At 40.4% G+C, this 25,265-nt stretch overlaps 1 protein-coding gene across 8 annotated transcripts in view; it reads left to right on the top strand.

Annotated features, from left to right (window-relative positions):
• LOC144016439 (unconventional myosin-IXAb-like) overlaps positions 1-25,265 on the top strand; it is a 100,248-nt gene that overhangs the window by 8,447 nt on the left and 66,536 nt on the right. For all 8 annotated transcript variants that reach the window (XM_077517602.1, XM_077517600.1, XM_077517603.1 and 5 more), the window contains exon 2: positions 8,926-9,913. In XM_077517602.1, the coding sequence (XP_077373728.1) occupies positions 9,002-9,913 (912 nt within the window). In that variant the 5' untranslated portion in view covers positions 8,926-9,001. The remainder of the gene's footprint in view (positions 1-8,925; positions 9,914-25,265) is intronic.

Raw genomic sequence — 25,265 nt, 5'->3', positions numbered from 1 at the left:
CGATAATGGGCATCCACAGTAGCGAGGTCTTGTCCACGCAATAGTCGGGTTTTCCCCAGGAACTAAACACATCTTGTGGTCTTGAAAGCTTTGTCGCTCCATGTTGTGTCTCCTTCTTATTTTGTCGCGCTCCTCTCCATTCATTTTGGACGACAGCCCGGCTAAACACGGGCTTGCGGATTCCTCTGGTCTGTCAGTGAATGACTTGGATGCACCAAACGTTTTTCATGTGTGACTCACCAAATCCAAAGCGTGTTGTAAAACAATTTGGAATTGAAAGTTCAAGGACGTCCGTCGCCTTGGCTGTTGGAGTGAAGTCAACGGCTTCACTAAGCGGAGATCTCAGACCTCCAGCAGACTTCCCGGAAAACTATCCTTGGCTAACATGGCGTTTATCACAAATTTGCTAGGGGTTGGGCAATTTCTTTTTTAATTTTTGTTATAGCAAAATGGGCATTCTAACAAAGCTAATAGCTAGCATGCTAACATTTAACATGCTAGCAACCTGTGTGGACGCATAATGCTAATCTTGGAATATCTAATAGCTTATGGACAGATATTAGTGTTTTATAGTTCTTAAGATAAAACAAAGCTAACAGCTAGCATGCTAATATTTAACACGCTAGCAACCTGTGTGGACACATAATGCTAATCTAGGAATATCTAATAGTTTATGGACAGATATTAAGGTGTTGCATAGTTCTTAAGATAAAACATTTTGACACTTTTCATATAACACATTAAAATAGAGCACAAAAACCACTTGGGCATAAGGATTTTACATCATAGGCTACTCCTCTCATGTCCTATTTTAAAAAGCTACTGAGAATGGATAAAATGCTAACTATTGGTTAGCTAACATGTACCAAGATAGCAACCTGTGCACAAAAACTAATTTGCTTCTAAGCGTTCTGAGTTGATATCTAAATCTAATTAGATTTGCTAACATGTTACAATTAGCATGCTAACAGAAAGACAAGTACAAAAACCGCTAACATTTAACATGCTAGCAACCTGTGTGGACACAATATCTAATATCTTATGGACAGATATTAAAGTGTTGTATAGCTCTCGAGATAAAACATTTTAACACTTTTCATTAAAATGGCAACAAGAGCACAAAAACCACGTGGGCATAAGGATTTTGCATCATAGGCTACTCCTTTCATGTCCTATTTTAAAAAGCTACTGAGAATGGCTAAAATGCTAACTATTGGTTCGCTAACATGTACCAAGATAGCAACCTGTGCACAAAAACTAACTTGCTAATAAGCGTTCTGCGCTGATATCTAAAGCTAATTAGATTTGTTAGCATGTTATCAATTGACATGCTAACACACAGAAAGATGAGTCCAAAAACCGCTAAGAATGGATAAAATTCTAAGTCGCTAACAATTGGTATGCTAACAGATGAAGATAGCAACCTTGCTAGCAGATTAGTTTGCTTAAATTAGGTAATAAATATTGTTTGAAGGCCGGTTTTGGGTGTTTGTAGCCGTAGCCTCCTTATCATACATCTACTGTATTTCCGCACTCTGCAATATGAACATCTCGACTTTCCTTATTCACTGTAAACTGTGCGGTTAGAAAAAAAAAAAAAAAATCCAATATGATGAGCCGCAGTGTTCCAAAAATTTAATCTCATCTCGGTATCGAGCGCTTTAATGCGCAGAGACCAGAAGCTGATATTGATCATCGTCCCCGCAGACGGCACACGCGGCCGCCGGGCCAATCTGGCAGCTGAGCCGGTAACCGGAGGATCAATGAAAATGATGGAGCTATTTGGGCCGCGTTAAGACCCGCCCCCCGCTGCCATTGCGGTTACCGTCAGTACCGTCATCTTCCAGCAGTGATATCACTTTAACTGCGTGTTTGACACAATTTCATTATTGTGGCGTCACTCAAAAGTAACAATTGTGGAGACTGGAGACGTTTTCACTCTGATCACAAGTATCAATTTTGACTCAAAAGCATTGGCACATGCTATAAAATAAAATGAGTATATACAGTATGTGTATATTATATAAATAAGTATACATATTTATTATTGATACATATGAAATTAAAGCATAGATTTGACAAAAGTAATCAGTAATTATCAAATAACACAAATATAATCCGAATATATGAACAAATGATGAAATAAAAGGGGGAAAAAAGCATCTCAAAAATGCAATTATATCACTAAAATGTCACAAACAAAAACGGCAGCAACAAAATAAACAAAAATTAAATATGACGTATGAATTAAAATATTAATACTCATTTAATGTGTGGATAATTTTTCTAATAAAATAAAGATTCATTCAAAAGTGAATTGTCGTGCATATTGGAGGTCCCTTAAAATTTTATAAAGTAAAAATGATACAATTATTAAAAAACATATTTGCAAAATAAATCCAATCATGATGAGCAAAAATGACAAAAATAAGAGTTAAGAATATGCAATTTATAATATATATATATATACAATACAACTATAACAGATTAAACTAAAATAAAATGTATAATATTAAATATTAATTATGGATATAATTATCACTAAAACTGTAATCAGTAATTTATATTAATGAAGCCCCTCAAATAAACAAATAATATTACCGTACACTGTATAGAAGCAATTAAGGTAAAGTCCAACCAAATAATAAACAATGCATACAACAAATCGAGAAAGTACATTTTATAAAATATAAATAAAACAGTTCAAATACATAAAGTATATAATCATTTTCAAATTTTCCACCACTCGAATAAAATGGCTCCATTGACACAAATGTCTTTTTTTTTTTTTTTTTTCGTGTCGCTGTTGAAGGCGCGCCGCCTCAAATTGATCAAATCAAGCATGTGGCTGTAACCATGGAAACACATGCTCCCTTAGTGACCCATTTTACAACGAGGGGGGTGTCTTAAATCAATAACACCAATTTAGAGATGATGTCATCGCAGAATGGGGCGGCGCAATGTTAGCCACACGACAATGCACTTGGCATACTCACGTGTGCGTGTGTGCGTGTGTGTAGCTTATGACCTTTCGTAAAATATTTTGTGTTGCGGCGTCTCAACCGAGCAGCGCATGATGCGAAATACTGACATGCGCGCCCAAGAGTGCTGCCACGAATGAGTCTGCACTCCATCTCGGCGTGCACGTTTGTGTCTGTGTGGACTCACTTCCCGATGGAACTTAGACGCACACACATTTCCATTTAACCTCCAACCATCTGTAGATGTCCCGTGCCAATACGTTTTTGTGTACTTTGTGTTCTCTGAATGGCCCAGTGCTGTGCACAGTATGCGCACTAACACATGTTGATGAACGTGACAGTCATAGCACAGTTTTGTGTTCTTTACATACTATTTGTTGTTTATTATTGTTTAGTTAGGCCTATTTATATTTCATATGGCCACTTTTTGTTGCATTGACAAATGCATTCTTTTGTATTGTGATTTAATCTATGAAACAAAACACAAAATAATACAGTGGTACCTCTACTTAGGAAATTAAGAAGAAAGTTCTTAGAAAATTTTGTAAGTAGAGACACATTTTCCATGTAAATGCCCTAATCCGTTCCAAGCCTCCCAAAATTCAGACGTAAATGTTTTATAAAGCATAAAAAATGCATCAAAACATGTAAACAAATACATGTTCCAATTAGATTATTGCACAATAAATGAGAGTTTGGATATCGTTACATAGACACTACATAGACACATATCTATTATGTATCTATGGACACATACGGTAGAGGTTCCTCTTAGCCAATGGGATGCCAGGAAGATGCCGCGGTAATAGCCAATGGCAGAGCAGCTGTAAGTATCTTGCGTTCAGTAAACTGTATTCTTCATGCTGTATTTTTACCTTTCGTATCCTGAAACTTCTTTCGTAACCAGCGGCAATATTTTCCTCTTGAGGAGTTTCGTAACTTGCAAATTTCGTATGAAGGGACGTTCGTAAGTAGAGGTACCACCGGACGACATAATTCCAATTTCACGCCGTCATACATTTTTCTCTTGTCGGATTGGATGTCGTGAGCGTGTTATGCGGCATCAAGGCATAAATCCCGCAATGATGCGCTTCTTTGAGTTTACAGTACCAGTCTGAGTTTGGGCTCAGGCAGGAAAACGCGCTTCCTGTGTCAAAAGATTTGTCGTGCACTTGCGTGTATGTTTATATATGTGTGTGCGTGTGTTGAGGAATGCTGAGGTTTGGTGTTTATTGCTGTTACACTGGTGAGAAGTGAGTGCAGGCCGGAGTGCAAGAATGAGGGAGGGGAGCGGAAGGGGAGGATAGAGAATGATTCAGACCAGAACTGGTTTGTTTTTCAAACCAATTGGTAGTGTAAAGGCAAAAAATGAACTGAGTCACTTTTTGCTTTCCTTCGTTTAAACGCTTTCTTCCCATGTCGTGTTTTTTTAATACAGTGGTAGCTTGCCCCAAAGTTCAAACATGGAACCTATCAAAAGAAATATGAGAGTCTCTTCGTTCATCAGGAAAAAAAAAGTATATTTGTATCTGTTTCTGTTTTTCAGCAATTACCATTCGATTATAGCCAAGTTTCATTATTGTTCACAAACCTGTTGAAAACACTGGCAAAATGGCTGGTCTCTTATACTCTACTGCCACCTGCTGGCCGTTTTTTTGTAATAACTACCATTGCTTTAAGCGACCTCTTCATGTTAGAAGCTGCAGCAAAGCCTTCTGTATGCTCTAGCATAAAAAAACAAAAAAACAAAAAACATAAAACGTATAAATACGTTTTTGGGAGTGATGCACAATTGATTAAAAACTTATTTATACGTTTTTTGGTTTGAATGAGTGAATTTATTTATATTAACAAAAATTTCAATCATTTCAACCACATCATTTTTTTGGGGACCGATCTCTTCTCATATGCACTAAAAAACAGGAGACAAATCACTCTTATATTACTAAATGCAGCACTCGAAACCAATGAAAAATCCACAAAATTAATCCGGTGCACTTTGTGTGCGTTTTGTGGTCGTCTCGTGGATTTTAGGAGGCGTCGCAGTCAATCGAGTGGGACTTATCGCTTCTCACCCCCTAAAAATAAACCATTACTCGATGTAGGGATTTAGCTTTATCGGCTGGTAATCTTTAATATCCTATATTTCATAGATGGCATCTGCACATTTTTGATGGCTTGCTCTCTAGAAATTCATTGTAAACCAGGGCTGCAGTTAGCACATATTTTTTTACAATCGTGTGTGACATATTGATGGAGCAAAATGAGTCACAGGGACCCATATTTCAGAAATGTGTTTTTGGTATAGCAGTAATCCAAAAAAGAATAATCCCTTTTTGCCAGTGATATGTAAATCATTGCGGTTCACTATTTACAACATAACATTATTATGACTTATTACATCGTTACCACGGATGTTAATATGTAGATACGGCACACCCACATTGAACCTCCTATGGCGACGCTAAGCTCGGAGGGTCAAAGTTGTCAGCAAATTCCATGCGTGTCGACAGCAAGAAAACTAAAAGACCAGTGTAGTAACCTTTTACAGGTAAAAATATTTTTGGGTTGCTTTTCTTTCACAGATGACATATTGATAGCAGACAGAAAAGTAAACCTAATGAGAATCGGTCGAAAAATTATCAAGTGGCAATTTATTTCCAATGTCCATGTGTTGCTTTTAATGGGAAAGTCGCCCCTACCAACATGGCCGCCATGTAGCAACAGGCCACTACAGCACGCTGGCATATAATTGTGATTTTTAGGAGTTATACAACCCAAACGAACGGCAATAGACTCTAGCATAGCAACTGTTGCTATGCTAGCCATCATGGCGATTGTTTATGGAATATCCTGCGCATCCCTGGCCTAAATTTAGCTCATAATTATTCAAATGAGTACAAAATTAGCAAAAGGAAATCTACAGCATGTTGGGGATTAGATCTCTACGACAACAGGAAGGTAAATGAACAATTGCTTTGCTATATTTGGCGGTAATTAATGACTTCTTTGTTGAGTTGAATGCTCAAAAACATTTAGCAAACGATTCTCTCAATGTAGGCTATGTAAATATTTTCTAAATTTGCTACCCGACTGGACTATTTCTTTGGCGACCAGACTTACAAGGCTGACATTTTGAAGTGAATGAAGAGCTTGTTGGTTTCTGGGGTCATCTTGTTTTTTTTTCTTCCATTTTCTTCCTTTTGGCCGGACATAAATTGCGAGTCTGTTGCAAGCCCTCAGTCGCGCTTTTCTATCTCGTTTTGGAATCGGGCCGTGTCTCGTCGTGGGTCACAGGCACAGTCGTCCTCTTTGTTCTTTTGCGACGCGCGCAGCCGGCTGCGCGTTTCCTCGCTGTGATGGTGGGCGACGCGTGGTGGGGGAAAAAAAAAAAAAAAAAAGTCGCATGATTTTTCAGGACGCTGCCGCTTCGAAGATTCTCACCAGAAGGGACCGTTCAGATTCTTACTTGATTTCAAGTACAGAAGTATTTATTCAGCTTTGGCGTTGGACGTTTGTTTAGCAGAGCAGTTTGTGTTCAAACATTCTGCCGCACAGTTCTGAGTCGAAATATGAAATTATTTCGAGGCCTGTAAACGTTGTTTCAAATTTAAAGCTAACTGATGTAGCTAGCTATAGCTAGCTAGCTAGCTATAGCTAGCTAGGTTTTCTTTGAAATAAACCCTGCTATCTTGTGTGTTGTGCTTCATTGTTGTGACATTATCCACTGTTCTGGTTAGCATCAATTCACCTTTGTTTGTGTGTGAGAGAGTGAGCGAGAGAGCGCCGGCCACTGTAGACAAGGAAGTGAGCGGTGAATTAGTCCATTGTTTAGCTCATTAGAGCCACTTTTGTTGCGGAAGGCGGCAGCTGTTAATCTTGGCACTTGGCGGGGACTCTGGCCTCTGGGCGGTCACGTGATCTCACACACTCGCTCACGCAGCGGTTATATGGCAGCGATGCGCCGTTAAGACGTCAGGCGTCTTGTTGTTCTGCATCGTTTCACTTCATGTCCCTGCGGTCTTCTTTTTTTCTGTGGCATCTATCATAAATGTTCCCGTCGGCATCCCAACAGAACAGTTTATTGAGTGGTTGGACACCATGTGACACAAGATAACATCGTGACTCGTTTTAGACTGGAGATTTTTTATTTATTTTTTTCACCGTGGCGTCAGACATACTTCTGGCTGGCGATGTCGAGAAAACACGGATTTATGGTTTGAATCATGATTTTTAGTCGTGTTTTCTAACAGGTTGAAAGATAAGACACGGTGGAAATTCAGATGTGATCATTGAGAGGTTGGCTAAATGCTCGGATTAATTTAGCAGATTTGCTGTTTTGACGCTGGAATGGGTAGCGCGCTTACCGCTATCAAATTGATGTAAGCTAACAAGCCAGCCTTTTTGTTTGTTTTATTTTATGCATGCCTGTGAGAGAACATCTTCCATATCCTCCTGACTGCCAGGAAGAAAAAAAAATTTGTCCAATCATGTTTATTTTGCGAGTGGTTAGCACGTCCGCTTCCCAGTTCTGAGGTCTCCGGTTCGAGTCCAGGCTCGGACCCTCCTGGGTGGAGTTTGCATGTTCTCCCCGTGCCCGCGTGGGTCTTCTCCGGGTACTCCGGTCTCCTCCCACATTCCAAAGACATGCATGGCAGGTTAATTGGGCGCTCCGAATTGTCCCTAGGTGAGCGTGTGAGTGTGGATGGTTGTTCGTCTCTGTGTGCCCTGCGATTGGTTGGCAACCAGTCCAGGGTGTCCCCCCCGCCTACTGCCCAGAGCCAGCCGAGATAGGCGCCAGCAGCCCCCGCGACCCTTGTGAGGAATAAGCGGTCAAGAAAATGGAAATGGAAATGTTTATTTTGATATTCTCCAATCTTTGTGAAGTAACTGGAATACTGCAAAAGAAATTTTTGAAAAAACTTTTCATTTTTAAGCTATGATGTGTCCACTACAGAGGACATTTTTTTTAAACTTAAATGCTAGGTTCAAATACAGTTAAAATAATTCAAACAATACTTTAATGTCTTCTTAAGAGCCTTATAGAAAACCTGCTAACAACATTTAAAGCCTAAATTTGTTCAATCAAAAGTGTTATACACTTACTTTTCCTCTTCCCTAAAAAGTGCTTGCACTGAGCGAAGCCATTTTCTTTTATGATGCAATCAAAGGTAGCAAAGCTCCACCCCTACACATTTGGTGTCATTGGAAAGCTCTGAAAGTCCTCTATAGAGCACAAAAAGGAGTTAATGCACTGGGTGGGAGATATTCAGGTTTAAAAAGGTCCACTACAGTGGATAAAATTTGAATTGCTGGTAGTCAGGAGGATAAACCAGATGATGGCGGTTTGGTCCCCAGACTGTCCTGTTAATAATGGCTGCTTTGCCTCCAAGAAGTCCTCAATATAACACAAAAAAAAAAACAATCTGATTATTTAGTGGACTGGAACTGATTAACATACTTTTCAATTCATTTCAATTGAGATTATTTATTTGAGTTACAAGCTCGGTGATGGACCCAATTAAACTCCATCCATCCAATTTATTGACCGCTTATTCCTCACAAGGGTCGTGGGGGGTGCTGGAGCCTATCTCAGCTGGCTTTGGGCAGTAGGCGGCGTACACCCTGGACTGGTTGCCAGCCAATCGCAGGGCCCAATTAAAGAAATGTCAATAATGTCAATAATATTGATATTCAACAGTAACACCCATATATTGCATGTCATTTCAATACATTGCACCCCTAATTCACTCCCATTGAAATGCATTGTGGGAAAAATAAATACATAAATTCATGAAGCGTTCTTTGTTTTGGGGTTAAATGGGGAAAACAAGCCAAACCTCACCAAAAAATTAGATTGTTGGAAAAAAATAATGAAGAAAAAATGTGCAAATTTGTGCCACTGCGCCAGTTCTCAACCGACTTTTTTTTTTGTCTGCCGCAGGTTGTGATGTCCTGAGTTTCCCCCCCGCCAGCGTGCCCGGAGCGAGCGCCGCGCCGATGGGCGCGTCCGCGCCACCATGAGCTTCCAAGATGGCAGCTGCAGCTACGCCAGCAGCGCCAACACGGCCGCCGCCACCGCCGGCGGCGGCAGCATGCGGCGGCGCCTGGAGGACCAGGACTTCGCCCTGCGCGTCTACCCGGGCCCCCTGTCGGAGGGCACCATCTACTGCCCCGTGGGCGCCCGCAAGAACACCACGGCGGCCGAGGCCATCGAGTGCCTCATCGAGCGGCTGCGCCTGGACCGCACCAAGTGCTACGTGCTGGCCGAGGTCAAGGAGTTCGGCGGCGAGGAGTGGGTCCTCAACCCCGGCGACTGCCCCGTGCAGCGCATGATGCTGTGGCCCCGCGGCGCCCTGGAGAACCGCGGCGGCCTGGGCAGCGCCGACGACTACCGCTTCCTGCTGCGCGAGAAGAACCTGGACGGCGACATCCACTACGGCGGCAGCCTGCAGATGTGGCTGCGGGTGACGGAGGAGCGCCGCCGCATGGTGGAGCGGGGCTTCCTCCCCCAGCCGGCGGGCAGCGACCCGCCGAGCGACCTCTGCGCCCTGCCCGAGCTCACCGAGCGCGCCCTCCTGGAGAGCCTGCGGGCGCGCTTCCGCCAGGAGAAGATCTACACGTACGTGGGGAGCATCCTGATCGTGGTCAACCCCTTCCAGTTCCTGCCCATCTACAACCCCAAGTACGTCAAGCTGTACGACAGCCGCGCGCTGGGCACGCAGGAGCCGCACATCTACGCCGTGGCCGACGTGGCCTACCACGCCATGCTGCAGCGGCGCCGCAACCAGTGCGTGGTCATTTCGGGCGAGAGCGGCTCGGGGAAGACGCAGAGCACCAACTTCCTCATCCACCACCTGACCGCGCTCAGCCAGAAGGGCTTCGCCAGCGGCGTGGAGCAGATCATCCTGGGGGCGGGGCCTGTGCTGGAGGTAAGACTTTTTAAAAAAAAATTTTTTTATCGTTTTTCATACTTTGTTGAACATTGGAAATTACAAACTGACCGACACCCAAATACTAACCTCAATCGTCCACGGAGTGTGCCATCTGTCGGGGACACGTGGTACTGCACCCACCCCACTCGTTTCTCATAATGTCGAGTGCATTTTTTTATTTATTTTTTTACCTTTTGAATCCATTGGCCTTAAATGCTCAGCTCCAATGTCGACTCCAACACGGTGGACGTACGTCCGTGGCTGTACGACCGTTCGTCCACCGAGAATGGATGTCAAAATGGCCGTTTCGACCACTTGCGTCAGTTTTATTAGCTCCGCCCCAACTGATTGAAGATTGTTTGTACTTTTAAATGCTCTATAAAGTGTTATAAATAATAAACAATTCTAACAATTTTGTTTAAAAAAAAAAAGGTACTTAGAATCCATGTGGGCGGAGTCTAACATTTAGGTCCACCCCACGTGGAGCCACGCCCCAAACCAGTCAGGGCTATTAACTCATTCACTCACAGCCATTTTTACAGTCAAGTCAAGTCAAAGCAATCACATTCACTCTTGCCTATTTTACTGGATTTTGACTGATTTTGCAAGTCCCACAGAATATTGTGTCCTATTGCTATAAAAACATGGAACCTGCCAAAAGAAAGATTAGAGTCTCTTCTTTCATCAGGGGAAAAAAAGTATGTTTCTATCTGTTTCTGTTTTGCACTAATTAGCATTAGAATATAACTAAGTTTCATCATTTTCACAAATCCGTTTAGAACTGTGAGTAAATGAGCGTATTTTTTTCAACACGGCCTCTCCTTTGCTTTGCTGCCACCTGCTGGCCGTTTGTGTAATAACTACCATTTCTTCAACCGTTCTTTGCAGTTGAGTCTGCATCAAAGCTTTCTGTATGCGCTAGCATTAAAAAAAACAAAAAAACACTGAAAACATTTAAAATAGAATGTATTTATACGTTTTTGGCAGCAAACGAGTTGAAAGAAAAAAAAAGGTTGGGTGAACTCAAAATCGCAAGGCAATAAACTGATAACATTTTAAATTCTGCTAAATATTTTCAGTTTTGTTGTTGTGAAAATTGGCCTTCCTGCATTTCACAGCAAATAAATAAGAGTTTCCTTTTCCATTTTTTTTTTTTTTTTTTTAGCAAAAGCAAATACAGAAATAAAAGTTTTTTTTTTTTAAATGTTTATTTATTTATTTATTTTTATTATCAAAAGCAAATACAGAAATAAAAGTTGTTGTTTTAAAAAAAAAAATTATTATTATTATTTTTTTTTATTATCAAAAGCAAATACAGAAATAAAAGTTTTTTTTTTTTTTTTTTTTTTTTTTGTGACAGTAAACCCAGTAAAGTTTGGGAAAACAACCCAGCAAGAAAATAAGAGGACTTGCTTGCCTTACTGTTTCGACATGCCTGGCTTGAAAGTAATGATTGGTCAGCGGGGGGGTTGATGGGAGCGCTGAACAAGACGCAACTGCCGTATCATCTTAAAACGTCACCGCGAATGATGTCTTCTTCTCGAAAACAAAACAAGCATCATCCCGGCCATTTGACTCCATTTCGTCGGGAATTCCCATCATCAGTCGCAGCTGCCTCGCTCTCATCCGCGCTTCCCGCTCACATGTTCTCAATTAGTCGCGCGGCGAGCGGGTGACAAAAAGCCCCTGATGAAATCCGAAGAGAAGGCAGCAGGTTCTTCCTTTTGCGGAATGCCGGCACTCGCGAGCAAGCGGCATGAAGCGGATTACAAAACGTCCCGCCTGCTATTTTTAGCACGTATGACATTCATATCGAGGATGCGTGCGATATGACCTAGAAACCGAGTTTGCCCAATCTCGACGTTGATGGAAACAAAATAAAAACTCATGAAATGTTGCCTAATCCGGCTTGGATTAGAAAATCAATAATGGATTAAGGATTATGGAATATGATTGGGGAATGTTTGGCGAGGCCACGTTGTCGCTAAACGACTTCGATTTGTGTCATTTGCAGCTGGACGCACGTGACCCGGTGAACTCGGAATCTTCTTTTCTTTTTTTTTCCTTTTCTCTCTCTCTCTTTCTTAATTCGCCATGTTGGTCGTCCGGCATCCTGTCAGGATGCACGCGGAGGTCTCGTCCGCGTGCAGCTGCGCCGCGTTGTTGACTCACAGTCCGGTCGCGTCGTCATCTGGAAAACGTGAACGCAGCCGACGGCTTCCAAGCGCAGCTGCGTCGGCGTTTTTTTGGCTCCCGCCGAGAAAAACCGTCAAATGACGGCACGTCTCGTCAATGCCGCTTTTCGGGCGCAGTCGTTCCAAAAAAGCCAAAGGTGCGCGACTGGCCTCCATAAATCGGGTTGCACGTCGATGATCGGGCCAAATATAAGATGTTTTTTGAAAAAAAAATATTGTGAGGGATTAAAAAATTAAGAATAAATGTGGATTAATGGTGGGCTGATATTAGAACCTGATATGATAACAGTGAGCAAAAATATTGACCTTAACTCTTTGACCGCCAAAAACGTTTAATAACGATTCGTCAAATCACGATATATGCCACCATAAACTTTTTTTTTTTTTTTTTTTTTTAATCAATGGGCAGTGCAACATCTTAGTGCAATGTTGCCTGGTCAATAGGTTGTGGAATCAAAAACACTCACTAACTATGGCCAGCAGATGGCAGCATTGTATCTCTTTTCAATGGGCTGCCGGTGACGAAATCCGATGAAATCTGATGAAATACAACTTTTTTAAGGATGATGTGAATGATCATATTAAATATATATAATATATTATTTTTTTGATAACATGTGGCAGTAAAAAAGTTAAAAACAACCCCCCCCCCCCCCCCCCATTGAATACAATAAATTTTATTTCTAATCAAAATTTAAAGGCATACTTCACTTATTTAGCCCATTATAGCAATAAAAAGTTAATATTTTGTCTATAATTAATTTGATCCATTCATTATTTTTCACATACAATTAGTACCTTTAAAAAACACGTTTTGCAACTTGCTGTCGACTGAAAATGACATCACAAGGGCTCAGGTAACCAATCACAGCTCAGCTGTAGGTTTGGTCATGTGACATTCACAAGCTGAGCCGTGATTGGTTACCTGAGCCCTTGTGATGTCATTTTCAGTCAACTTTTGTTTACAAACATTATGAAAAAAAAGGTCTTTACACTGAAGACACTTCCTGGTTTTCCACCAATCGGCCGCCACCTCAAATTGCGTGACGCTAGACAGGTCCAGATGACAGCCTGTTTGCGTTGTTGTTGTGGTCTCCCTTTCGGAACCCCCCCAACCAGATGCTTCCCATCCAGATGTCCTCGGTGCACTAAAGCGGGCCCCCGAGGGACCCCGACCTGTCTCCTGTGGCTGATGGATGGTTCCAGGTAGTGCCCGGGCCCCTCCTCTCCTCAGCGTCTTTTTTTTTTTTTTTCTTTCTTTTTCTTTTTTGAAAGACTTCGCCGCCTTGAGTGCGGTTTGAAGCTGGCGAAGTTGTAAGACGGCCACAAATAGTTCAGGATGGACGACGGCTCTCTCGCTTTCAAGTTGTCAATCGGTGTACAGTTACAGGCAGCAGAAAGTTTTTGAACTCGCTCACCCGAGACAAAAGGGAAGGACTTTTTGCAAAAAAAAAAGAAAGAAAAAAAAAAAAAAGGGAAGAACTTTTTGCAGCCGGCGTCCATTATGGCACCTTTGCTCCTTTTGTGTCTTTCCTCCACATGTTGACTCGCTTCACAAGCACAATTAGAACAGATTTTAAAGATAGAAGGGCCAAAACATCCCTAATGAAATTAAATTGCACTAAAAAAAACAACAACTAGCCACCAGAGGGTGCTAGAACTGCACAAATGGAAACTAACCCGCCATTTTTAACAGATGTGTTGCGTTTAAATATTGTCAACGTGACGACGACGATATTGTGGCAATTTTGATATCACGATGTCACGATATCGCGCTTATCGTTACAGCCCTACTTTTCAGTACTTGTTTTTGATCCTCAAAAGATAACGACTTGTTTGTAGTGTACTGAATAACGTACCTCATTTCAAGTGAAGTTATTAGAATAAAACTCTTTTAAGCAGCAAACTTCCCCTGATTTCTCAATTAATTGTGCAAATGTGACGGTACAACGATACCGCGATTATCGATATATAGGTCAGGTAATAAATCAACGATAATCTACGATAAAACTACTCAAGACATAAACTTTTTTTTTTTTTTTTTTCCAATGAGAAAATAGTTTCTTTTTGTACCATCACTGAAACACAATATTAAAACTGGTGTTATCTTCTCAGTGAGTACACAAAATATGTTTTAAAATGTTAAAATTGAAGATATAATACACATTTTTCATACAAACATATGCAAACCTGAGTCAGTTGCTGGACAGATAAACGTCTTCCACAAGTCAAAGTAAGCCGACGAGTCTTCTTCGCCTGAAGACTGGCGTCCATTTCCGCCGCCACTCTTATGAGGCGCTGCCCCTAGTGGCCCGCCAAGTAATTGCTCAATAAGTAATGAACGATGGAGCTGTTATAGTGGCTGTATATTAACCACAAATATCGCGATACTTGCGTAGGCGTATCGATTAATCTATCGGGAGACAAAGTATCCCGATTTATCGTCATATATTGTCACACTCCTACATGCGACAATATATCGAAAAATATGTTCAGCGCAATAACGGCAATTATATTGCAAAGACATGCGATAAAGTAATACTTCTATGTAATTGTATTCTTATCTAAGCGATTGCATGCAAATACTTATCGCCATCCAATGGGAGAACCGTATCTAGGGGCATTGCTAGCACAAAATAACTTAAGAAGAAAATAAAAATAAATGATGGACCACAAAAGTAGCCTTCGGGTCTGTTCTTAATAACATTTTCTCTGAATGTTGTAGAAGTGATCATTTGGAAATTTTATAATACAGTGATACCTCGGCTGACGAACGCTTCAGCTCACGAACTTTTCGCCTCACGAACGTTAAATTTGCGAGAATTTAGTCTCTGCTGACGAACTACTTTTCGGCGGACGAACCAAACCACGCGGTCGAACGGCACCACGAGAAGCTGACGCGCGCTCACGGCGTCCCAGTTCGTCACCCCCTTTCTTTTAGTGCGGACGCGGTTTGTGGGAGCGAAAAAGACCCCACCACAGGCTAGTGTTAAGCCGAATGCTTACCAGCGAGGGACGGCGATTCGGCGGCGCGTTTGCATTGTAGTCAATGGAGTTGGCGCCACTAAAAAAAAGCGAAAGTGCCATCACGTACCTCAAAAAAGGAGAAAATCGTGCCACGGCAGTTTAGTCCCAGGAAAGAGGTGAAAGTAGTTGGCGGTGCTCACTTTTTGTTGACTCGCTAAAGTGCTCCACTTCCTTGTTCACCAAGGGACACGCCCCCTCCGAAAGCGCGAATGAGCAACAACCGTTCCATAAATACTCGACGCGGTGAAACGCTCGCGAATGAAGTAAGTCTACCATTGCTACTATCCTTAAGAACTACCATCACAAAGTAAAATAAAACGACTTTATTATACAGTACAATTTATTCCTTTAATTACAATACAATAGCACATTTATTATACATAAAATAAGGTATATTTTTGTGTAGTTTTAAGGCTTATTTAGTAGAAAATTATGTTTTATAGGGACCTGGGAACGGATTATTCTCATTTTAATGGTTTCTTATGGGAAATAAATGTTCGGAAGAAGAACTTTTCGGCTTACAAACCCTTTCTGGGAACCAATTAAGTTCGTAAGCCGAGGTATCACTGTATATGGGTTTCTAATTATGGTTGTGACATGATCAGTGTCTTCAAAGGAATAATGATCAAATATTTTTAATAACATGGTAATATGCGCACATTTATTTATTTGTGGCTTTCGGGTCCCCTCTGATCTTTTCCAGCACAATTCTTCTGCTCTTACCAGATCGTTGTGAATGTACGGCGACTTTTGCCCTTTTGTAACGTTTTTGTGACAATATGCTCCGGATTAATTCCGTTTTAACGTTCCCCCGCGTCGACCTGTCATGGCAAACGTGTTTCGCTAGCTGTCACGGATGCCGCGCCCCTTCCGAGTTGCTGTTAGCGCTTTCCGCGCCGGTAATCCGTGTTTCCTCCGGCCGAGCCCGCATTCTTCCGTCATCTCCCAAACATCTGTTTGCTGGATTATCGTCCTCACATTCCGTCCTCCTCGGGAGCATTCCTGCTTTTCTTTCTCAGGAAAAGCCCAGGACGTTTGGCAGTTTGGGACGCAGACAGCCGGTCTCGGTGGACTCCCGTCGTTGGCCCGTAAACGGCGCAGATAAATCCAAGACGTCGCAAATTTGAAAGATACGATGTTAGTTACGGGACAACACGTTCACTCTGGTGCTACATGTCCTTGTTTTTCTATCGTCTACAAAGTAGGAGCTTGTCACATGCCAAGCTCGTCATCTTCAGTCGACAGCAAAGTGGCAAAATGGCCGCCCCCCCCCTGAGATGGATAAAAACGACTGGATTTTGCTGCGTAACTCAGATTCTACTAACACGATGTTAACCAGAATATCATATTTGACGCCCCTTGCTCCCGGCTTTTTTGCTGGATTTTGACTAGCTCAACTCAACTTTATTTATAAAGCGCTTTAAGAACAGTCATTGCTGTATACAAAGGGATGTATACAAACATAAATATCGCTAGTGCAGTAAAGAATAAGGGAACAAAGCAAACATTTTGAAGTACATATACAAGTTTTGTTGTTGTTGTTTTGTTTTGTTTTTACAAGTAAATACATTTTTCATCAGTAAATTAATAAGAAGGAAAAAATCCATTTGTCTCTGTTTCCATTCTGCAGTAATTGTCATTAGAATATAGGTCAGTTTCATCATTATTCACGAATCTGTTGAAAACACCTGGGGGGGGGGGGGGGGGGGGGGAGCTTGTTGCAACATGGCCCTGGCTGATCTCATACTCTACTGCCACCTGCTGGCTGCTCCTTGTAATAACTACCATTGCTTTAAGCAACCTCTTCAGGTCAGAGGCTGCATCAAAGCCTTCTTTATGCTCTAGCATAAAAAAAATAAAAAATAAAAATAACATGATACGTTTTTGGGACCATGGCAATATTTCAAATAGAACGTTTTTATACGTTTTTGGGAGCCAAAAAGAGTCAAGTTGTGCTCTAGACTAACATTAACTCATTCAAACCCAAAGACGTATAAGTACGTTTTTCAATACTTTGTTCTTCACTCCCAAAAACATATTTATACGTTTTTTTTGTTTGTTTTGTTTTTGCCTAAAGCATAAAGATAGAGCTTCTGACATGAAGAGGTTGTTTAAAGCAATGGTAGTTATTGCAAAAAATGGCCAGCAGGTGGCAGAAGAGTATAAGAAATCAGCCAGGGCCATTTGCAACAAGCCCTTTTTGCTAGTTTTGTGAATGATAATGAAACTTAGCAATATTCTAATGCTAATTGCTGCAAAATGGAAATGGATATGTTTTTATACCAATCGAACATAACATTCTGTGGACCTTGCAAAGTCAATCAAAATCCAGTAAAACAGACAGGAGCAAAAGGGGTTGCTTCTGTGAAAATGGCTGGGAATGAAAGAGTGAAAAGATCAATCTTTCATTGTCACTTGATGCTGTACTAAAATATTGTGGTAAGAATGAACATAACATTTTCATCACGTCCAGGTTTAAGTTAAAAGACCGCTAACACGGTCACCGTTGTTCCTTTTCAGCACGGGTAAACGTAGACTAGTCGTTAAAAAGCGGTTCCAAAATGTGACGCTGATTGCAAAACACAGCTGGAAGACGTGGAATTGGGCTCACATCTTATGAGCGGACGCGGAGGGGAAAAAAAAAAAAGCTTTCATCTGTGTGCCGTGGCACCCCCAAAGGATTTATTGCTGTAATGTTTTATGTCACCCGCTACATGTTCCCATTGCGCAGCCAAGGAACAAGGAAGTCCACACGTGGTGGCGACGTAACAGACTTGAGTGGAAGCATCCCGATGCTCCAAATGGGCCTGATTCAATCGGAACGTCTTAATGTGGCGTCGCCGCCGTTGCAAGCGGATCCGATTACACTCATTAGCTACAAAGAAGCCATCTGTGGGCCGCTTGCGCTAACCAAATCGACGCGAGTGGTCTTCCAGTCCAACTCCAATTAGGCCACTCGGTCCCGAGGATGTCGCACGTTGCTTCATCTGTTGACTGGGGATGTTCTATACCACTTTTGTTGTTTTTTCAGACTGATACCAGTACAAATGTCCCTGATACCGATTAAAAAGTACCAAGTATTTTTCATACATGAAATCTGTATTAAAGCATTGACGGGTCATTTTAAAGCAAGACCTATAAATCCCAATACAGCATTTTTCCTAAAAATTGCATGAATTAATGGTGATTTTCTATTTTTTACGGAAGCGTATTGCATTCACTTGAAGAAAAGAAAAAAGAAAAAACTCTCCTGTTTTTCTGACAAATTTTTTTTGGGGGGGGGACTTTTTTTTGTGTGCTTTTTTTTAAAGTTTTTTCTTTTCTGTTTTTTTTCTGTTTTACTGAATATATTTTTCTGTCATAAAAGAAAAATATTTTTAAAAAACAGGGGACAAATTATTCAGAAAAACAGGAGAAAAAAATTATTCAAAAATGCAGAAAAAAAAATATTCCAAAAAACAGAAAGAAAAAAAAATATTCCAACAGAGCACCAACTTCTCTTATGCGGAGTAATTTATTTGTATTATTATTATTATTATTATTATTATTATTATTATTATTTTTTAACCTCTGAACTCCTAGTTCCACCTGTTGCAGACCACCGATCTGTATATATGACTGGATAGCCGATAGCCCATACACGCCAGTTCAAGCCGGTGAAGTCACTGGGTGGCCATCTTGTTACCACCACCTCGCGAGCAGACGACTGTCGCAAGGTGGGAGTAACAAGATGGCCGCCCTGGGACTTCAACGGTTCGAACTGGCGTGTATGGGCTATCGGCTATCCAGTTTAAAAAAAAAAAAAAATAATAATAATTACTCCAAAAAACAGAAGATGGTGCTCTGTTTTTTGGAATAATTTCCCCCCCCCCCTGTTTTTCTGAGCATTTTTTCCTCCTTTTTTTTATGAATATTTTTTCCCTGTTTTCTGAATATTTTTTTAATGACAGAAAAAGATGTTCAGTAAAACAACAACAACAAAAAAAATACTTAACAAAAAAACAAAAAAAACAAAGCTCCCCAAAAAATTAGTCAAGTGAATGCAATACGCTTCCATAATTTTTACTACTATTCTGCTTTTTATTCCTAAAATACATACTTTGTATAGAACGCACAATAAAATCAATAAAAAAAAATAAATACAATGAAACAATACATTGGACAAAAATAAAATCCAATCAAAACACCGTATATGGATGTACAACTTCTTTCAACTGATTCCGATATCGGCTTTGGTTGTGAGTAGCCGATACCTTGAAATAAGGCTCGTATCGGCCCGATGCCGATACTTGGTATCAGAACTCGCTCATTTCTAGTCCAGGCAGTCATAAAGTTTTAAAGAAGGGTTTGATCGGACAGCAGTCTTGCACTACCAAGTGTCCTTCTGGTTTGAGGTTGTTTTTATTATTATTATTATTATTTATGAATTACAATGAGTGGAGGTGTGTGTGTGTTTTTGTTTCTCTTGCCTCAGGTCTTTTGTGCGCACGCCGGCCTCATGTTAATCGTGCTAAATCCTCCTGCTGGAATAGATAGGCTGTTTTTTTTTTTTAACTGTTTTGGCTTTCATTTCAAATTCAAAGCTGCTTAATCTTCATATGTGCTGTTGCAAAAAAAAAGAAAAGCCAAACCCCCCATTCTGTTGTGGTGGCCCATGAAGTTAATCATTTAATAATTTAATCTCCTTACTAAGCCTTTCTCATTTTTTGACTCTTAATTTTAAATAATGGCTATTTCCATTTGAAATGTCTCATTTATATTTTGTTCATACTGAGGTTATCGGAACGATGATTACAAACCCCGACGCCCCCGCAGGATTTAAATTGTATTTCAATTCCAGTCTGTTGTTAGACATGTTTTAATGGTTATGGTATCACAGAACAGCAATAAAAAAATTGTTTTTAAAAATGTCGTATTTATTTTTCTTAAGCAAAAATATAGATATTTTTTATATATACATATAACAAGATTACTAAATTGAGTACCAGGACTACTATTACTATTTACATTGTACATTTACAAAGAGGAGAAAGTATGTTAAATTAAAAAAATAATCATAAATAAAATATAAATAAATAAATAAATAAATACATAAATAAAATACAAAATAAAATAAAAAAAACACACAAAAAAAACAGTTGTTGAGCCAGCATCTTTATTGCACATTATATTAGGCAACATGTGGCACCCATGTGGAGATTTTATAAGCAGTTTAATAATTGATTATGTAAGCACTTTGTAAGTGGCTATAAACTGTTCAAAATGAGGCGTTTGCTCACAATTGGGTGTGACACTTAAATCTTATCCAAATAACGTGTAGTGATGCATTAAGTCTATATATTATTAATGTAGTTTAGAAATAATTTATAAAGTTTTTATAGCAATAAAAAAGTTCATATTTTGTCTATAACTAATTTGATAATTTCATTATTGTTCTTGTACAATTAGTACCTTTAAAAACACATTTTGCAACTTGCCGTCGACAGAAAATGACATCACAAGGTGCTCAGGTAACCAATCACAGCTCAGCTGTAGGTTTGGTCATGTGACATTCACAAGTTTGAGTGCCAAAAAATGGCTAAATAAGTAAAGTATCTCTTTAACTAAAATGTGCACTGCCATCCGTTATCGAGAGGTAATTACAATTAAGTATACATTCAGTTTGATTATTTTGCCGCATGAAAAAAAAATGTAATTCTTTCATTAGATAATAAAAATGTCATTTCTTTAGGTACGTGTTATATCGCATGTTTTTCCAATATCGTGCAGCACCACATTTCCTACGAGGACAAGCGCATTGCATCATTTTTTTTTTTTTTTTTTTTTTAAGTTCATGAAATTCGGGCCAATGTTGATCCTTGACTGTCCTTTTCTTCCGGTTATTCCTTTTTTTTTTTTCATTTTTCGTCTCCTCCGACAAAATTTTCCATTTGTTTTGCAGCTTCTGCCATGAAAGCAGTAATCGTGCGTCAACATCCAAATTGGGGGAATGCCATAAAGCATTCAGCACATTTGTATTTTTTTTTTTTTTATGTGGCAGTGTTCTTCCTACCATCCTCCTCAAAGTTGCCTAGTGCCACTAAAAATGATACAGACCCTCTCAGGCCATGGCAAAGATACAATTCAACTAGTTTTAAGTCGGTTTCATCAGAGGTTGAAAAGTTCCTTAGTGCTACTTTAAAGAACAAACGAAGCTTCAAATTTGGGAGCAATAAAAAAAAAAAAAAATCTATTGGAGGAATTCCTAATTGAAGTTCACCTGAAAATGGCAGACATGATCCCAAAATGGCCGCTTCAAACCTTCAAAGTGAAATAGAAAATAAATGGGCTTCAGGAGGCTAAATTTGGAAAAGATTCCGGGAAAAAAAGGGGGGGGGGGGGGGCGCCACCTAGTCCGCCCCGATAACTGCATCAAAGTGAGCCCCGTGTGGTCCTCCTGATGCTACAAGCCTGCGCAAAAGAGATGAAAGCGCTCTCTGCTTTATCCTCCTCTCTGCATCCATGACAACCCCCCCCCCCCCCCCCCCCCCAAAAAAAAACCTCCTCCAGGGATGGGAGAAAAAGCGAGCGAGCGAGGGTGCGTAATCCTCAAAAGGCTGCCGAGGGAGACACGATGGAGTCATTTTCACCAACCCACTGGCCCACTTTTTTGCCGAGCGAGATGGCAAGGAGGCCGCTAATAGCGACTGAAGTGCTGCTAACCCAACCGGGGGGGGGGGGCGGGGGGGGGGATGTCATGGTCACCTTGGAAAATGGCCGCCCAAAGTTTTTACACCAAACTCCCATTTTTTGTTATATATTATACTCAAGTAAAATAGTGCAAGCTCTGAAATCGGATCGGCTGATTAGAACTGGAGGTGGGGAACCTTCGGGTACCTCACGCTACGTGATGCAAGGCTCACGATAACGATTATCTCACGATACGACGATACCGCGATGATCGATTTTATTGGTCAGGTAATAAAGCCGAGATAATAAAGAAAATAGTTTCTTTTTGTATCACCACTGAAACACGATATGAATAATTATTCCGCAAAGGAATACACTAACAGTTTCGCAGTAATAAGTTAAATAACATAAAATTCTGGGGACAAGGTTGTATTTTACCGTTTTAAAAATGTGCATAATAGTTACTTCATGTTAAAAAATTAGTCAGCTCTTAATCAATTGTTATGTATCAATGACTAAAAAATAAAACCATATTTAAATTAGGAAAAAAAAAATGTACATTTTATTGAAAATGTAGATATAAATTGAAGTCATGCGATTAATTACGATTAAAAATTGTAATTGACTGACACCTATATTAAACTGGTGTCTTCTTCACAGTGGGTACTTTAGTGTATTTCTTTTTTAAACAAATACAAATACAAAACAGAGACCACTTTCTGTCTACAAATTTGTCTTTCTTTCAGTTACATAGTCAATTGTTTCATTTTATAGTGTGAAATTTTTTTTGTGTAACATTTCAAAAGTAAATAAATAAAATTACTTTAAATATTAAATCCAATTAAATCAATATTGATATTCCTCAGAAATTGTGTGCTTCAAAAAAGGCCAAAAATAAAATTGAAGATATAGCACACATTTTTTTTTTTTAATAAAAACGTATGCAAAACTGAGTCAGTTGCTGGACAGATAAACACAAGTAAAAGTAAGCTGACGAGTCTTCTTCGCCTGAAGACTTGCGTCCATTTCCCCGCCACTCTTGTGAGGCGCTGCCCCTAGTGGCCCGCCAAGTAATTGCTCAATAAAGTAATGAACAATGGAGCCGTTATAGTGGCTGTATATGAACTACAAATATCGCGATACTTGTATGGCGCATCGATAATCGATCGGCAGGACAAAGTATCACGATTTATCACGATATCGATATGTCGTCACACTCCTCATTAGAACGGCCATTTTCATAACAAGCAGCCTTCTGGTTTCTCTGTGCATTGCAAGTATGCGGAGTCAAAACAGACCTGCTGCTATTTCTGGCGCGTGCTTGCTGCGGAACGGAGACTGAGATAAAACAGAGCGGAGAGAAAAAGACGGCAAGAAGGGGACGACGAAAAGCTCGAAATTGTCAAAGACGTAAACACAGTAATGGACGTAGTGCCAAAGTTCCACATAGTCTGTCATCTAAAATGAGAGGACAGAGCTCAGTCGTTCTTAAATCCCCTCGTCATATTGCGCAGCAATTGGCCTTCATCCTTCCAACACGGCATCCGCCGAGACACGGGGGCCGTCATTCCACAAGTCCTTCTTCCATTTTGGCTCCCCACCCGGCCGGGCTCTCGCGCACCGAGTTATGAAGCGTCCGCCAGGCTCGCCGGCCAAGCTGCAGCTATTTGCTTTGGACGCTCACGAGTGGATTTTTGGACGCGAGAGAGGGCCAAAGTGGAAAAGTGGACTTGTTGGCCAAAATGGCAGTAAATCCAACGTCTTTATGTCGGATTGTAAAAGTGTGTTTTGGTTTGTTTTGTGCCCACAAGATATTTGTTTGTAGGATAGACATGGAATTTGGAGTCATTTTGTCCTGACCCAAAAAATGCAATCATTTGCCTTAAAAATCTTTTTTTGTTACAATAGATTTTTTTTATTATTTTTTTTTATATGGGGTTGGATCCCAAAAACGCAGACACAAATAAGATTTTAACTCTTTATTCGCATAACATCGAGACGAGAAACAACGAGAATGTATCGAGAATCACGAGACGCTAAGCTAACTTGGGCTGTGGAGGTGAACAGAGGAACAGAGGTAATAATCTGACAAAAACACACACCTCTCAGACCGACTTATATAGACAACAAATTGATCTGATTGGCTGTGGTTAGACATGTGGGTAACATCTGTCCGATTCTTTCTTTTTTAGCTTTTGTTATCTGCTCAATGCACTTGTGCTTGTTGGTCTTATTGCCCAAGTTTTTGCAAAGACTATGAGCGCCCTCGCCAGAAATGATTGACACCTTGTCAGTTACGCCATATGTCTTTGGTTGATTGCTTTTCGTCGGGCACAGATGATTTTTTTTGGTTTTTCCCCACTAATTGCGGCCCACGCACATTCTGATCCAAATCTCAAAAGCTGTATGTTGCATTTTAGACCGACTATCTTTCTCAACTAGTGACCATACACTTAATTCATTTGCTCCCAATAACGTGTAAATAGTTGTTTTTTTTTAATGTTCTAAGTGTCCCCAATACGTATTTATACGTTTTTTGTTTTTTCTTTATGCTAGAGCATACAGAAGGCTTTGATGCAGCCTCTCAACTGCAAAGAACGGTTGCAGAAATGGTAGTTATTACACAAACGGCCAGCAGGTGGCAGCAGAGCAAAGGAGATCAACCAGGGCCATGTAGAAAAAAAGCTCAATTACTTACAATTTTGAATAGATTTTTTAAAACTGATGAAACTTCGCTCTCTTCTAATGCTAATTGCTGCAAAACGGAAACAGATAGAAACATACTTTCTTTTCCTGATGAAAGAAGAGACTTTAATCTTTCTTTTGGTAGGTTCCATGCTTTTATAGCAATAGAACACAATATTCTGTGGGCCTTGCAAAATCAGTCAAAATCCAGTAAAACAGCCGGGAGTGAATTAAGTGTTAATTAGACGTCCTGGCCCCAATTAGTCTCCAGAGGTATCACCCAATTAAAACCAGACACCTCCTTTATCCCCCTAAGGACAAAAAACAGTCCATTTGAATTCTGTTGCGACCCAAAACAGCAGCACATAAAGAGTCTTTCAGATGAAGGAAATTCTGACCTAATGGCGTATGAGAGTCGACTTCAAGGTAGGCCCATGTTAATTAATCATGCTTAAAAATGATGACAATCCTAATAAGGGTAAAAGCCCCCCCGAATAGACGGGATCGTTCCTTCCTCAGTCGTAAGTGCCGTGTGAGCGTGACCTTCTTCTCCGCTTTGCGTTGCTGTGTGGAATGCAAATTGACTTGTAAAGAAGGAACTTTTGCCTTCTGACTCATGCTAAACAAGTCAAGTAAACCGTCTTTCTAGTAAACTTGTACGGTCCACAAGATTCACTAGCTTGTTACCGTTGGTGTGAAGAACACCATATTTGGTAACGTAGGTGCCTGCTAAACATAAAATAAATCTTATTATCACTTTTACAGTGTTGACT

The sequence above is a fragment of the Festucalex cinctus genome, chromosome 3 (assembly GCF_051991245.1).
Source record: "Festucalex cinctus isolate MCC-2025b chromosome 3, RoL_Fcin_1.0, whole genome shotgun sequence".
In the NCBI taxonomy this organism is placed as follows: Eukaryota; Metazoa; Chordata; class Actinopteri; order Syngnathiformes; family Syngnathidae; genus Festucalex; species Festucalex cinctus.
Note: the sequence above shows the minus strand (reverse complement) of the source record. Positions and strands in the feature narration are given on the sequence as shown.